The 15662-nt window shown below is 32.8% G+C and overlaps 1 protein-coding gene across 1 annotated transcript; it reads right to left on the reverse strand.

Moving 5' to 3' along the window:
- Nucleotides 1-9509: 9509 nt before the first annotated feature.
- Nucleotides 9510-13928, reverse strand: LOC121743715 (pectin acetylesterase 11-like). The gene is made up of 13 exons (XM_042137059.1): nucleotides 13787-13928; nucleotides 13328-13456; nucleotides 13158-13240; nucleotides 12915-13041; nucleotides 12758-12837; nucleotides 12587-12673; nucleotides 12368-12492; nucleotides 12201-12258; nucleotides 12037-12090; nucleotides 11864-11941; nucleotides 10589-10682; nucleotides 10359-10498; nucleotides 9510-10204 (listed from the first exon to the last, which is right to left on the reverse strand). The coding sequence occupies exons 2-13, from the start codon at nucleotides 13449-13451 to the stop codon at nucleotides 10103-10105; spliced, it is 1152 nt and encodes a 383-aa protein (XP_041992993.1). The 5' UTR covers nucleotides 13452-13456; nucleotides 13787-13928; the 3' UTR covers nucleotides 9510-10102.
- Nucleotides 13929-15662: the final 1734 nt, after the last annotated feature.

Genomic DNA, 15662 nt, shown 5'->3' on the forward strand with positions numbered 1-15662 from the left:
ACCAAAATAATTGAAATAATAGTACTCCTAGTTAGGTCCGTGATGTGCGCCAACTAGTCAAACTCTTTAGTTGCTTTCGTTGACTTTGGTCAACCATTGGTGGACTTTTTTTTGGTGCTAGATCTAATTTTACATCTTTATTTTATTTAATTTATAAAGTTTGAACAGTTTTATAAAATTTAAAGGTGAAATATTAAATTATACTTAACATTTAATTTGTCTCAATTAAATCTGTATAACTACCCTATTTTGTAAAATCTTTTTAACATATAAAGCGAATTGGGGAAATAAGATTGTAGTTGAAATGATATAATGCGAGATATCATATTGTATTTGAATATAAAACAGTAGTTGAAATTGAGATTGTATAAAAATTAAATATAAATAGAGAATGAAGCAAAGAGTAGGTTACCTCCAACAATGAAGCTTAAGATGGAAAGGTAGATGGCACAAGTTAATTTGAGATGGCCTACTTTTGATTACCACTCAACATTTCAATTGTTGGGGGAAAAGATGATAATTATATATCATGTCAATATCAGATCACCATATTCTACTTTCTCTCTCAATGCTTAATTAGAATAAGGAAAATGAAATGGTAACAAATTTGGGTTTCTATTCAATTCGTAGTATTTGTGGTGCATTTGAGATATTTCGAAATAAGGTAATGTTTCAACTTTCAAGAATTTAAATTTGAGAAACAAGTATTTATGAGTTGGAAACAAGCTGTATGATATCATTGAACTTCTAGACTTGGAAAATGTTGTTAGGAGGAGTAATGTACTGTATCAATCAACAGAAACTTTTTAATTCACCAAAGAAGCGATTAATTAATTTATTGACTATAATTACAAATAAAATTGAGATTTTATAAAACCAATGAGTTCAATGAATTTAACCATCAATTGATGATGATATAATAATATGTATAAGATTTATGCGATGTGGTAAGGAACCCACATCCCATGCTTTATCCCAACCAAGGAAAAGACAGTGGCACAAAATCCACCTCTTGATTTTCTTTAACTTAGTTAAGATTTTTATACTATCGATCTAGTGATTATGAGTTAGATCCATCTCCTAATTTCCTAGTTAAAGTAGTATGAAATAGTCAATCTCATGTTAATTTCCTCATTCTAAAATGACCTCATTTATATATTAAAATAACCTCTGTATTTTTGGTCCAGTGTTTGCAATAAGATAGAGTTTTGTATAGATCACAATCACATATATCTACTAAATATAAAATTATGAACTATTATTCATACAACTTTGATCTATGCAAAACTAGATTTAAATACAGAAACACGGAATAAAATCATACCCAATTAAATAATGATAATAACAATAAAAGGGATGATTGAATTAAAAAACATCATCCCTATCTCTGTATGTCCGTCCCAAAAATAGGCCAAAATCAAACAGATTATAATCCAGTCCATACATTAAACAAGACAAGGAAAGCCCAACTATCTACATACTCAACAAGCCCTTAGATTTCAATTTCTCTGTATTAAATATATAGAGATGTTTGATTAACTGATGACATTCATGCCTTAATACATTGGTGCTATTCCAACTAGTTTAACTCTAATCCTTTCAAACTCTTATAAGAAACATCTTTTGAAGCTGTCATATTTTTGCGTATTTGCAAAAAGAGGTAGTTTCATGAATAAGGATCAGTCCATTAATCATTGCTTAAGACGAACATGACGATTCACGACTAATTGTTCTCCCATTTTAAGAAGACGATGGATAAGATTAAGGTGGTAAAGGCAAGGCGTCACACATTACATTAATTGGGTCCAAATTAATTTGGCCGTTATTAAAATATAATTCAGCATAAGCAAGAAAAAAAGTCATATCAGATTCACTTTTTTTTATTCCTCATTGTTACAGTGTGTCAAAAGAAAATCAACTTCAGATCATGTGTAACATTTATTATGATTCATAATATGTTTGTTTTTTATTGTTTAATTTAGTTTTTGTAACTTTATTTAATAAGAAGGAGAACTCTTGATGAAGCTTATAGAGATATTTGAAATCCACATGTTTAGAGACATTAGACTGAATTGCCTGTGAAAGGAGATTCTATCATTGGAGAGCACTATGGTGACACCATATTTAACACGGAAATGTAGACAAACAATATGTGACACGTAGACAGGCCATCTATGATTAGCAAAGAGTAATTTAATATATTATTAAAGTAATTTAATGGCACATCATTGCCACCCTAGAATAATTACTTGGACTACTAAAGTGGGTCCTGGCAATATGCCCAAATTTGTTTCGCTACATACATTCCAACGTCGGGATTTACATTGCAAAATTTTGTGCAAATTTCTACAACATCTTTAGCCATCACATCAAAACAGTCACCACTTAAATTTTGTGTGTTAAAATATATCCAACATTCTTCAACTATACTTTTATATGGACCATATCTTCCCTGACATATGGCATCACGAACCCTATCAATGCAAATTTGTGGCACTTGTTTGTAGCAGTCAGGCCCTAGTGAAGGAGTATCTGACATAGATTCATCTAATATTGTTGCAAAGATTACAACTAGTGTCACCATCTTTACTATTGGTATTACTTTTGTCATGTTTCTTTCGTTTGTTCAGATATAACTTTTTATCACTCTTTATAACTTTTTATCAGTCTTTATATACACCTTTTTAGGTAGGTTTCATATGAAATTAATGCTAAAATTCAAACATGTCTTAAATTAAATTCATTATTAATTGCATTGTTAAAATATAACTGTTTGAGTTCTAACTCAAACTAGGAATGTTTTGTTAAGTTTCAAATTCACCATAAACTAATGCTAAAATTCTAACATGTCTTAAATTAAATTCATTATTAATTGCATTGTCAAAATATAATGTTTGAGTTCTAACTCAAATTAGGAATGTTTTGTTAAGTTACAAATTCACCATAAACTGGTTCATTGTTTTGTGTCTTTTGTTTCCTATTCTATCCCATAATGTACCAAATCGACCTAATAATGTAACACGGACTATCACATCTCCTACAAATCTAATCTATCCAACATCTTAATCAAATGGTAGATATTAAGTGTAAACTTAACACTAAGGGGGCAATAGGACCTTAATGCTATTTTGTTCTTAGATAGTCTTATTATTATAGGAGTACCATATATAATTAAGGACATAACAAGAAATTATTATATGAAGATAACTTAATTAGAATATGAAAGAAAGATTACACGAAAATGACAATCACAATTAAAATGACAATGTACCAACAATGAGAATCCCTAGATTTAAGAGTATATTAAACCTTAGCCAGTCACGTGGCAGGTTTCTTGCATATGTATCACAGATTGTTTGATTATATCTGATTTCTTGGAACCATATGCCGAGTTGTTTGTCTATGTATCGCAGATTACTTGCCTAGTTTGTCATTTTAACTATGGTATCACCATTGTGCTTTGATTTCGTATCGCAGATTGTACGGAACCCTATGTCAAGTTGTTTGCCTATGTATCACAGATTGTTTGCCTATGTGTCGCAAATTGTTTGACTAAGTTGTCGTTTTAACTATGATGTCACCATAGTGCTTCTCCTATGATAGAACCTCTTTTCACAAACGATTCAGTCTGATGTCTCTAATCACGTGGATTTTAAAGTTCTCTATAAACTCCATCAAGAGTTCTCCTTCTGATTAATTAAAGTTAAAAAACTAAATTGAACAATAAAAAACAAATATATTATGAATCACAATAAATGTTGCACTTGATCTGAAGTTGATTTTCTTTTGACACACTGTTAATGAGGAATTAAAAAAAAAGTGAATTTGATCTTAACTTTAACATCTTTTTCTTGCTTATGCTGAAGTATATTTTAATAACGGAAAAATCAATTTCGACCCAATTAATGTAATGTGTGACGCCTTGCCTTTACCGCCTTAATCTTATCCATCGTATTCTAAAAATGGGAGAATAATTAGTCGTGAATCGTCATGTTCATCTTAAGCAATGATTAATCCTTCCAAGAATATGCACTTTGGGGTCGGCACGGAGTAATAGACAGTGACAAAGTCAGAAATTTTTTGTTGGGGTCCAAAGCTTAGATATGTTTTTAGTGTCGGCATCGCCGAAATTTTTTGTAGCATAAGCAATAGGGAATTGCAAAAGATATAGATGAATAATGAGAGGGGAAAAAAAATAGAGAATGAATAATAGAAATTAGAAATATAATCTCTATTATAGTTAGAATGTAAGGTACAAATAAATTACTTCATAATATAAGACTAAAGGTTAGATATATGCAAATAAAATAGCAATGGGAGTAAACTATTGGACATAAAAGTGTAAGAAAATAATATAAGATTTTTTTGGATTTATAGGCCGAAAGATTTGAACTTAGAAACATAGAAATATAAGAAATTAAAACAATTCTTGGAAGTAAAAGTGTTTGAAAAAAAGAATTGATTTGTAGGCTGAATGGATTGAACTTTGGGAACTTAAAACAAACTCCTATAAGTTTAAGAAAATAAAGCAAAGGAAAAAAATGTTGGATTTTTAGGCTCAAGGGGAGTCGAACTTAATATAAGGGAGCATAAAAATGTAAGAAAATTAAACAAATGACAAAAATGATGGATTTGGAGACTGTAAGATTCGAACTCAGGTGAATAACCACAGTGACTTGAGCTAATACCAACTGCACTATTCGCAAACTTTGTATATATAATAGCATATACTCTATACTAATAATTTCTTTAGCTGGGGGCCCAGTGGCCCCCCAGGCCCCATAGTGGCTTCGTCCCTGGTAATAGAGATGTAGAGAGCAAAAGTAAATAAAGTATTGTTAATGAAGAATGAGTCTCACCTCATTAGAAAGAAAAGACTTTTCAAAATTAGAAAGTGTATATTCTTGTGGGACGGACTAAAAATGAATGATGCATATTCTTGAGGTACGGATGGAGTAATAAATAGTTAAAGTGGACATAAAATAAAGTATAATATGAAATGATGTAAATCGGAGTCCATCCCTTACTGTACTATTAATTTTTATATTCTAATTCTTTTTTTCTATTATTATAATATATACACGCTAAATATGACCAAAACCCCTTTACAAACCAACAAAGAGATGAATAAGGGGGTTGATGGCTAAATCTAAGACTATTTATTAGTTGAAGAATTTTGCAAGGATCATCAAAATTAAACATAGGGTGGTCATAGATAATATCATTAAAAATAGGGGGTTAGCTTGCTATTGGCTCGACCAATAGAATAGGTGTACTACTTATAAAACAAAAGAGGGAAGAGAAGGCATGCCTTCACTTTGTCTAGTGCTATTAGGGTTGATTTGGACTACCTTTAGAGAATTGTCAGTTATTGTAATTTTTTAAAGTGCATGATAGACTTGTCAAAGTGAATATTAAAATCAACATCCCTATCTCGGTATGTCCGTCCCAAAAATAGACCCAAATGAAACAGATTATAATCCAGTCCATACATTAAACAAGACAAGGAAAGCCCAACTATCTACATACTCAACAAGCCCTTAGATTTCAATTTCTCTGTATTAAATATATAGAGATGTTTGATTAACTGATGACACTCATGCCTTAATACATTGGTGCTATTCCAACTAGTTTAACTCTAATCCTTTCAAACTCTTATAAGAAACATCTTTTGAAGCTGTCATATTTTTGCGTATTTGCAAAAAGAGGTAGTTTCATGAATAAGGATCAGTCCATTAATCATTGCTTAAGACGAACATGACGATTCACGACTAATTATTCTCCCATTTTTAGACTACGATGGATAAGATTAAGGTGGTAAAGGCAAGGCATCACACAATACATTAATTGGGTCCAAATTAATTTGGCCGCTATTAAAATATAATTCAGCATAAGCAAGAAAAAAAGTTAGAACATATTCACTTTTTTTTATTCCTCATTGTTACAATGTGTCAAAAGAAAATCAGCTTCAGATCATGTGTAACATTTATTATGATTCATAATATGTTTGTTTTTTTATTGTTTAATTTAGTTTTTGTAACTTTATTTAATAAGGAGAACTCTTGATGAAGCTTATAGAGATCTTTGAAATCCACGTGTTTAGAGACATTAGACTGAATTGCATGTGAAAGGAGGTTCTATCATTGGAGAGCACTATGGTGACATCATATTTAAAACGAAAATTTAGACAAACAATCTGCGACACGGCAAGCAATCTATGATTAGCAAAGAGTAATTTAATATATTATTAAAGTAATTTAATGGCACTTCATTGCCACCCTAGAATAATTTCTTGGACTACTAAAGTGGGTCCTGGGAATATGCCCAAATTTTGTTCGTTACATACATTGCAACGTCGGGCTTTGCATTGCAAAATTTTATGCAAATTTCTGTAACATCTTTAGCCATCACATCATAACAGTCACCACTTAAATTTTGTGTGTTAAAATATATCCAACATTCTCCAACTATATTTTTATATGGACCATATCTTCCCTGACATATGGCATCACGAACCCTATCAAGGCAAATTTGTGGCACTTGTTTGTAGCAGTCAGGCCCTAGTGGAGGAGTATCAGACATAGATTCATCTAATATTGTTGCAAAGATTACAACTAGTGTCACCATTTTTACTATTGGTATGACTTTTGTCATGTTTCTTTCGTTTGTTCAGATATAACTTTTCATCAGTCTTTATATACACAAACCTTTTTAGGGAGGTTTGATATGAAATTAATGCTAAAATTCTAACATGTCTTAAATTAAATTCATTATTAATTGCATTGTTTAAATATAACGTTTGAGTTCTAACTCAAACCAGGAATGTTTTATTAAGTTACAAATTCACCATAAACTAATGCTAAAATTCTAACATGTCTTAAATTAAATTCATTATTAATTGCATTGTCAAAATATAACGTTTGAGTTCTAACTCAAACTAGGAATGTTTTGTTAAGTTACAAATTCCCCATAAATTGGTTCATTGTTTTGTGTCTTTTGTTTCCTATTCTACCCCATAATGTACCAAATCGACCTAATAATGTAACACGGACTATCACATCTCCTACTAATCTAATCCATCCAACATCTTAATCCAATGGTAGATATTAAGTGTAAACTTAACACTAAGGAGGCAATAGGACCTTAATGCTATTTTGTTCTTAGATAGTGTTATTATTATAGGAGTACCATATATAATTAAGGACATAACAAGAAATTATTATATCAAGATAACTTAATTAGAATATGAAAGAAGGATTACACGAAAATGACTACCACAATTAAAATGACAATGTAACAACAATGAGAATCCCTATATTTAGTATTCCCTCCGTCCCATTAAATATGCAACATTTGCTTTTCGGCACGGGATTTTATGTAGTGTTATTTTGTGAGTTAATGAAGAGAGAGTAAAGTAAGAGAGAAGAAAAAGTAGAGAGAGTATTGTTTCCATTTTTAGAAACGTGTCATTTTTAATGGGACAGACAAAAAAGGAAAACGTTTCATTTCTAATGGGACAGAGGGAGTAATATATTAAACCTTAGCCAGCCACGTGGCAGGTTTCTTGCCTATTTATCACAAATTGTTTGATTATATCTGATTCCATATCTCTGATTTCTTGGAACCATATGCCGAGTTATTTGTCTATGTATAGCAGATTGCTTGTCTGGGTTGTCATTTTAACTATGGTATCACCATTGGGCTTTGATTTCGTATCGCAGATTGCTCGGAACCATATGTCGAGTTGTTTGCCTATGTATCACAGATTGTTTGCCTATGTGTCGCAAATTATTTGACTAAGTTGTCGTTTTAACTATGGTGTCACCATAGTGCTTCTCCTATGATAGAACCTCTTTTCACAGACAATTCAATATGATGTCTCTAAACACGTGGATTTCAAAGTTCTCTATAAAATCCATCAAAAGTTTTCCTTCTGATTAATTAAAGTTATAAAAACTAAATTAAACAAAAAACAAACATATTATGAATCACAATAAATGTTGCACTTGATCTTAAGTTGATTTTCTTTTGACACACTGTTAATGAGGAATTAAAAAAAAAGTGAATTTGACCTTAACTTTAACATCTTTTTGTTGCTTATGTTGAAGTATATTTTAATAACGGAAAAATCAATTTCGACCCAATAAATGTAATGCGTGACGCCTTGCCTTTACCACCTTAATCTTATCCACCGTTTTCTAAAAATGGGAGAATAATTAGTCGTGAATTGTCATGTTCGTCTTAAGCAATGATTAATGGACTGATCCTTATTCATGAAACTACCTCTTTTTGCAAATACGCAAAAAATATGGGGTATTATAATCCGTTTCATTTGGGCCTATTTTTGAGACGGACATACATAGATTGGGATGATGTTTTTTAATTCAATCATCCATTTTTATGCATTTTTTATTGTTATTAACATTATTTAATTGGGTAAATTTCAAGTTTTGGTATCATTAGTATTTAGTTGGGTACGAGTCAAGTTTGTCCTTTTTCTAAAGGATGACAAATACCACTCATCTATAATTTTACTCTCTCTGTCCCATTATAAGCAGTGGATTTCTTTTATGTTGTTGTTTAGTGAAGATAATAAATTAATATTCCCTCCGTCCCCAAAGAATATGCACTTTGGGGTCGGCACAGATTTTAATGTAAAATTAGTAAAGTAACAGAGATGTAGAGAGAAAAAGTAAATAAAGTATTGTTAGTGAAGAATGAGTCTCACCTCATTAGAACGAAAAGACTTTCCAAAATTAGAAAGTGTATATTCTTGTGGGACGGACTAAAAAGGAATGATGCATATTCTTGAGGTACGGATGAAGTAATAAATAGTTAAAATGGACAGAAAATAAAGTATAATATGAAATGAGGTCAATCGGAGTCCATCCCTTACTGTACGATTAATTTTTATATTCTAATTCTTTTTTTCTGTTATTATAATATATAGACTCTAAATAGGACCAAAACCCCCTTACAAACCAACAAAGAGATTAATAAGGGGGTTGATGGTTAAATCTAAGACTATTTATTAGTTGAAGAATTTTGCAAGGATCATCAAAATTAAACATAGGGTGATCATAGATAATATCATTAAAAATAGGGGGTTAGCTTGCTATTGGCTCGACCAATAGAATAGGTGTACTACTTACGGAGTATAAAACAAAAGAGGGAAGAGAAGGCATGCCTTCACTTTGTCTAGTGCCATTAGTGTTGATTTGGACTACCTTTAGAGAATTGTCAGTTATTGTAATTTTTTAAAGTGCATAATATACTTGTCAAAATAAATATAAAACAATTATGCTTCATTAATACTTTACTTGTATAAGTTATATTTTTCGGATTGACCAAGTCGTATTGATGAGGAACAAAATAGGCTACAACAATTAAAAACACGTACTGTGATGAAGATCGCGATGAAGATCAAACTGTGAAGCACACCTGCTCGGACAATTTATCGAACACTTGTTGTGCAGCAACCACACAATCAAGAACATAGCACACGAAGGTTTACGTGGTTCGGCTCATTGAGCCTACATCCAAGAGAGAAGATGGAGGTTATATTGATCACGGTTTTGGAACAGATACAAGGCATCACTCAAGCTCAAGAACGAGCTGCACACTCACCAACACTGGCTAATCCTCAAGCAATCTATTCTATGAAAACTCAATCAAGAAATATGCAATTTCAGCTAGATGATACAAGTGTTTCTCTCAACTCTCTCAATTCACTCAAAGAAGAAAACTCGACTTCTCTTGATGAATCCTTCTCTTGAATTCTCTTTGTGTGTTATTTATCCGATGTGTAGCTCTTTTATATCTAAGCTTCTCAACTCCAATTCAGCTCTTGTAACTGAAATAACGGATAGCTCCTCATAACTAATTCCCCTTAACCGTTTCTGCTATAAGGACTTGAAGCTTCATTGAGTGTGGCTGATTCTTGGTCATCAAAACCAGCCTCATTTCCAACACGTACGAGCCGTTACATGATATGCCAATTTCCTACATCTTAAAATATCTAGACATATAGAGATAACAATGTGAAATAAAATTAACAAGAGTATATATTAGTTCGGAGGAGCAAGACATATTTTGTTGTCATCTATGGGTCCGAATGAGGACAAACTTGCGGTGAAGCATTATTATCTATTTCTTGGAATGGACTTCGATCAAAATACCAATCAGCAATAGCTTGTTCCATCGTCTGCATTACATAGTACAACAAATAATTATATTTCACAAATATTTTTTAAAAATTAGAGTGTAATTTAGCACCTAATATATATAATAAACAAGTAGCATATTAAAGCGTCAAAACAATTATAGAACAAAAAAACGAAATTAGTAATATATCTTACAGTATTACGAACTAGAGGTGAGCGCGTCCAAGTTGATCTTCTAGCAATGTGGCCATGAAGGTAGCATGAATCAACAAACACCCCTCTACTACAAGACTTATCAAGTTTCATCAATGTTTTGAGAACAATAGGTCGAAACTCTGAAATTAAACGTATCAATTATCAGAAATTTTTGGTTTCAGTTTAACTGCTTGTTCAAAATTTAAAACTTGAAACAAAGTTAAAGTTACCTTCTATGATTCTTATTTGTTGGGAATTACATTGTTCCAAGCTCAACTCGCAAAGACCCCATTGTATCGACTTTGGCTTGAAGCTGTATTTAATCTGCAACATATTAAATTGTATACCTATGAGTAATAGTTGATAATTTCATATTTAATGAATATATATATAGGGTTGTGATCAATTGAGATTTTTTAGCCTAATTGAGAATTGAGATGCATTATAAGCCACTCATTTTTATTAAATGAGTGGTCCAGAATTTGCCACATGGAAAATATTTTTACATTAATTAATTGTGAAAGGGCATATTTGTAATTTCATCATATATTTTATTTAATAAATATTTTTTTTATTTTTTTTTAAAAAATTATTTTTTTTTCGATTTTTTATTTTTTTATTTATTTTATTTATTTATTTATTTTTTGTCAACTACATATACAATTCATGTCAACTACACACATGTAATGTCAACTACATATACAATTCATGTCAACTACACACATATAATGTCAACTACATATACAATTCATGTCAACTACACATATATAATGTCAATTATAAGCTGTTGACATTTGATGTGCAGAGCTATTGACATTTGATGTGCAGACTACACATCGTAGTTGACATAATGTCTCAGTAGTTGACATCGCGCGAAAATTTAAAAAAAAATTAAAAAAAATTAAAAAAATTAAAAAAATTAAATTTTTTTTAGTTGTTGACATTTTAATACGAGTTGTTGACATTTGATATTCTGGCTATTGAAATGAAATGACGATAATACCCCTTAGTTGACATAATCTACTTGCAGTTGACATTTCAAAATGAGTGGCTGAAAATACATCTCAATTTTCAATTAAGCTAAAAAAACTCAACCTAACAAGACCCTATATATATATATATATAGTTGTGATCTATGCAAAACTCAATCTTATGCAAACAATGGACCAAAAATACAGAGGTCGTTTTAAGATATAACTGAGGTCATTGTAAGTTTATTTTTAGGTCATTTTAGAAAGAGGACTTTAAATGATAAAAAATGACCTCAATTCTGATTTTTATAAAATGACCTAAAAACTAACTAATAATGACATCCGTATAAGATGCATAATTATTTACCATTAGATTGGAAAATCTCATGATCATGATTTGGCATGTATGTTGTATTATAATGTTATTATTTCGCATTATATATGTCATTTGTCAGTAATTTAAGTTTTTTTGAAGTAGTCTCATGCATATATATATATATATATGGATGTATTGAGTATTGTCTTGTTACTTACCTGGAAGGAATCAAAAGCGGTTTCGACTAAAAAGAGTGGCGTGGAAACATCTTCAATCAAATACTCTGGGAAGAGGCACTGAAATTAATTTCAATAAAATATTATTGTTGTTGTCTTGTTTGGATAAAAGGTATATGATTTAAATATGTTATATTTATAGTGAGTTATCTCACCAAATTGGGGTCTCTTTTAGACGTGCATGATTTAGGCAATAACGCACCAAGTTCCTGTGTGACACAAAAAACACGCATGTTACAATTCTACTCTATATCTCAATAAGGCCATCATAAATTATGGTATATAAAAGTCGGATACTTAGTAAAGAGTAGAATAATACATGTGTTTCAATCACATGAGCAAAATGTGGTCCAGATTTGTTTGCCAATGCACCTTCCCTGTTGGCAAAGTAAGGAAACTTTTTATTTTCAACACAAATACACATGCGACAGAACTAACTAAGGGTGTGTGCTTGAAATAAAAGCACAAATTATCAATAATAATTACCCGTGGATGAAAAAACCAGAATCGGATATGCACTTTACTCTAGTAGTATTCGGAAAGAGGTATCTAAATCTATCACAGTGTAGAATTGTACTCAATCCACCTGCTGACCCACCTGATAGGATAGCCTACAAATAATCAAAATTATATACTTATATATTACCTTTATAATTAATAGCAATATGAATATAGGCTAATGATAGAAGTGAAGCATATATATACATTGTGCGCATTCCCCATTCCTTTGTGAAGCATCTCCTCCATCATAGCGTGATATATCCTCGCACCTCGAAATGTGAGGTTGTTACTCTGAAACGATTTTAATTAAACTATCATATTCTAATTAATTACACTAAACATGCTATGAATATTACTATATGTTTGATGACTTACCGGATCTACTTTCTTGATGTCCGACATATACACTGAGCCATCACAGTAATGAATAAAGACTTTATTCCAATTGTAGAAATCTAAAAATAACAAAGAAAGAAAGTTAATTTGCTATTAAGTGAATACAATAAAAAAATCATTGGTTGAGTAAATTTACATTGGTTCAATTGAGAGTCTGAGTCTAGTATTCCAACAAAGTTGGTGTCATTTTCATATTTACTGCTTCCATGATACTTTTTTGATCTATTTATACAGTCCATTAGTGATTCACACCATCCACCGCCCTAACATGAGTAAACCAGATTTCCTTTAAAATATGAGTACACATGATATAAATATTTTTGGAAACAAATTAATGATTTAGTTAGGTATACATTATAGGTTTAATTCAAATACCTACCTCCATGTAAACAATCCAGTTTGAAGATCCACTACCGTAGCCCTCAACATAAGCATATGCTGGTGGACTTCCGTCCAAACAAACTAGTAGTATTATACAAAAACAACGGCTTAATTCAGTCAGTTATACTAGGATAAAATATAATAAAATAAAATAAAATAAAAGATAACCTGCTCCCTTTGCAACAGCAGACTCGAGCAAAGTGAAGTTTTGGATATAATCGGGGACTTGAGCATTCATGGTCACAAAAGAAAGCCACGAAAGTAGGATCAAAGCAGCTGTGAATCTATCCATTCTGTCTATATTCAAAACAAATTATATAAACTTCTTGGGCCATATTCAAAATGAATTAACACTTAACACCAAAAATCCCCATTTTGAAAACCCTAGAAAGCTCTCCCTATCTTTTCTTCTTCCCTAGCTTCCACTCCCAGCCGCAGCCGTGAATCAACCCTCTCTCAAAACCTTTTCAAATACTCTCATATAAAAAGTAGTAAGTATTTCAATTATTAAAGAACATCATGATCTAGGATTGGCCTGATAAAACCTACATTTTGATGCTTACTCTATTTCTACAATGCTTTTTGAGCTTCTATACTGTGAGTTAAAGAATGGTCGTGCGTGATTACCTGAGCACTTCCTTTGGGTTTGGGATGTAGTAGTATTTGCTACTATGAGACGAGAATGAGAAAGAAGGGACGTGTAAGGAATAAGCTTTATAGGTAGATTGGAATTGAATCTTTGCACACCAGAATGTGGTGAAAAAGGGCAGAGGCCAATCCTGAAATGTCCTAACTTTTTAAATGGGGCCTGATTTTGATGATTCGCATCACATTTATTTCTTTGAAATTTGGTGCTATCCGTTTGATCACCATTGCCATTTTTGGAGGTTTTAGTTCTATTGCTGCCACTTTTCATTAAAAGTAGGCTGATGTAATGCCTACTTTACTTTCAGAGACCTCTGTTTAATTGGAAAGGAATTGAATGATTGATGTGAGTGTGAGTGGGAGTGGGAGTATGTCAATTCTTGTGGAAAGGAATTGAATGATTAAATAATTTGCTTCATAAGTTTCAATTGTCTCGTGATTTTGGATTTGGAAGGAAATTAATGCTAGTTGGGTATAAAAACTTGCAAAAAATATGGATTCCAGCTTTCACGCGATGCAATATTTCATCCAAGATACAAATATATGGGATAATTGAGTAAAATTCAAAGTTTATGTGATAATTGCTTTTTTTTTATTTCCTTCCGCCCTATAATCCGCCCTAAACATTTTATTTATTTGAATATTTAAAACACCACAAAAATTGGAAAAAAAAAAACATCATTTCATTGAAAGTTCAAAGGTTACAGTGCGAAATAAAAAAAACTACAAATTCTCAATGGCGGTTACGGTTCCAAACTTCTTCAATCATGTCGTTCATGAGCTGAGCATGGTCTTGTTGGTTACGCATTGAGGCCTATCTAGATAGAATCTCATTGAAGTCCATCGGTAATCCTCGAACGTGGGGCGGGGTCGTCGTGCTGGAGCTAGATCCATCTTCATCATCCCCCAATCGGTGACTCTTCCACCTTCGTGTTCGACTATCATGTTATGCAAGATGATGCACGCATACATGACATCGGCGATGACTTCCTTGAACTAGAAACGCATCGGACCTTTCACTATTGCCCACCGAGCTTGGAGCAGACCAAATGCCCGCTCCACATCCTTCCGCGCAACCTCCTGCTTTTGCGCAAATAAAACTCTCATGTTACCCATTGGGCAGCTGATCGTCTTCACAAAAACAGGTCACCTTGGGTATATGCCATCGGCCAAGTAGTACCTCATATGATATTGGCGTCCGTTGGCAGTAAACTCGATGGTCGGGCCGTTGCCATTGTATTGCTCGGTGAAGAGGTTGGATGAGTTGAGGACGTTGATGTCGTTGTTCGACCCCGCTACACCGAAGTAAGCATGCCAGATCCAGAGCCGATGGTCAGCGACGGCTTCGAGGACTGACTGCCCTTGTATCAACTAGTAAATTGGCCTCTCCACACCGTCGGGCAATTCTTCCACTCCCATTGCATACAATCGATGCTCCCTAACATTCCAGAAAAGTCGTGCACCGTCTCGTGCATCATCATCAGGGCCGGGCAATCCTCAACCGTCGGCTTTCGCAAATATGTGTTGCTATAAGCCTCCACAACTCCTCTACAAAAATTCTTCAGGCACTCGCGGCCAGTTGTCTCCTCGACGTGAAGGTACTCGTCGAACATGTCCCCGTGGTGCAGTAGGCCAATTGCCGGAGCGCAACCGTGCACTTCTGCAAAGGCGTAAGTCCAGGTCTACCGATGTCATCTTCCTGATACTGGAAGTATTCATCACGTGCCTCCAACGTTTGGACAATGCTGAGAAAAAAATCTCGCCGCATTCTAAAACGGCGGTGAAAAACCGTCGGGCCCCACCGTGGTTGCTCGGAAAAATAGTCTGCGAACAGACGTTGGTGAGCTACGTCGTGCTC

The sequence above is a fragment of the Salvia splendens genome, chromosome 8 (genome assembly GCF_004379255.2).
Source record: "Salvia splendens isolate huo1 chromosome 8, SspV2, whole genome shotgun sequence".
NCBI classification, from domain to species: domain Eukaryota; kingdom Viridiplantae; phylum Streptophyta; class Magnoliopsida; order Lamiales; family Lamiaceae; genus Salvia; species Salvia splendens.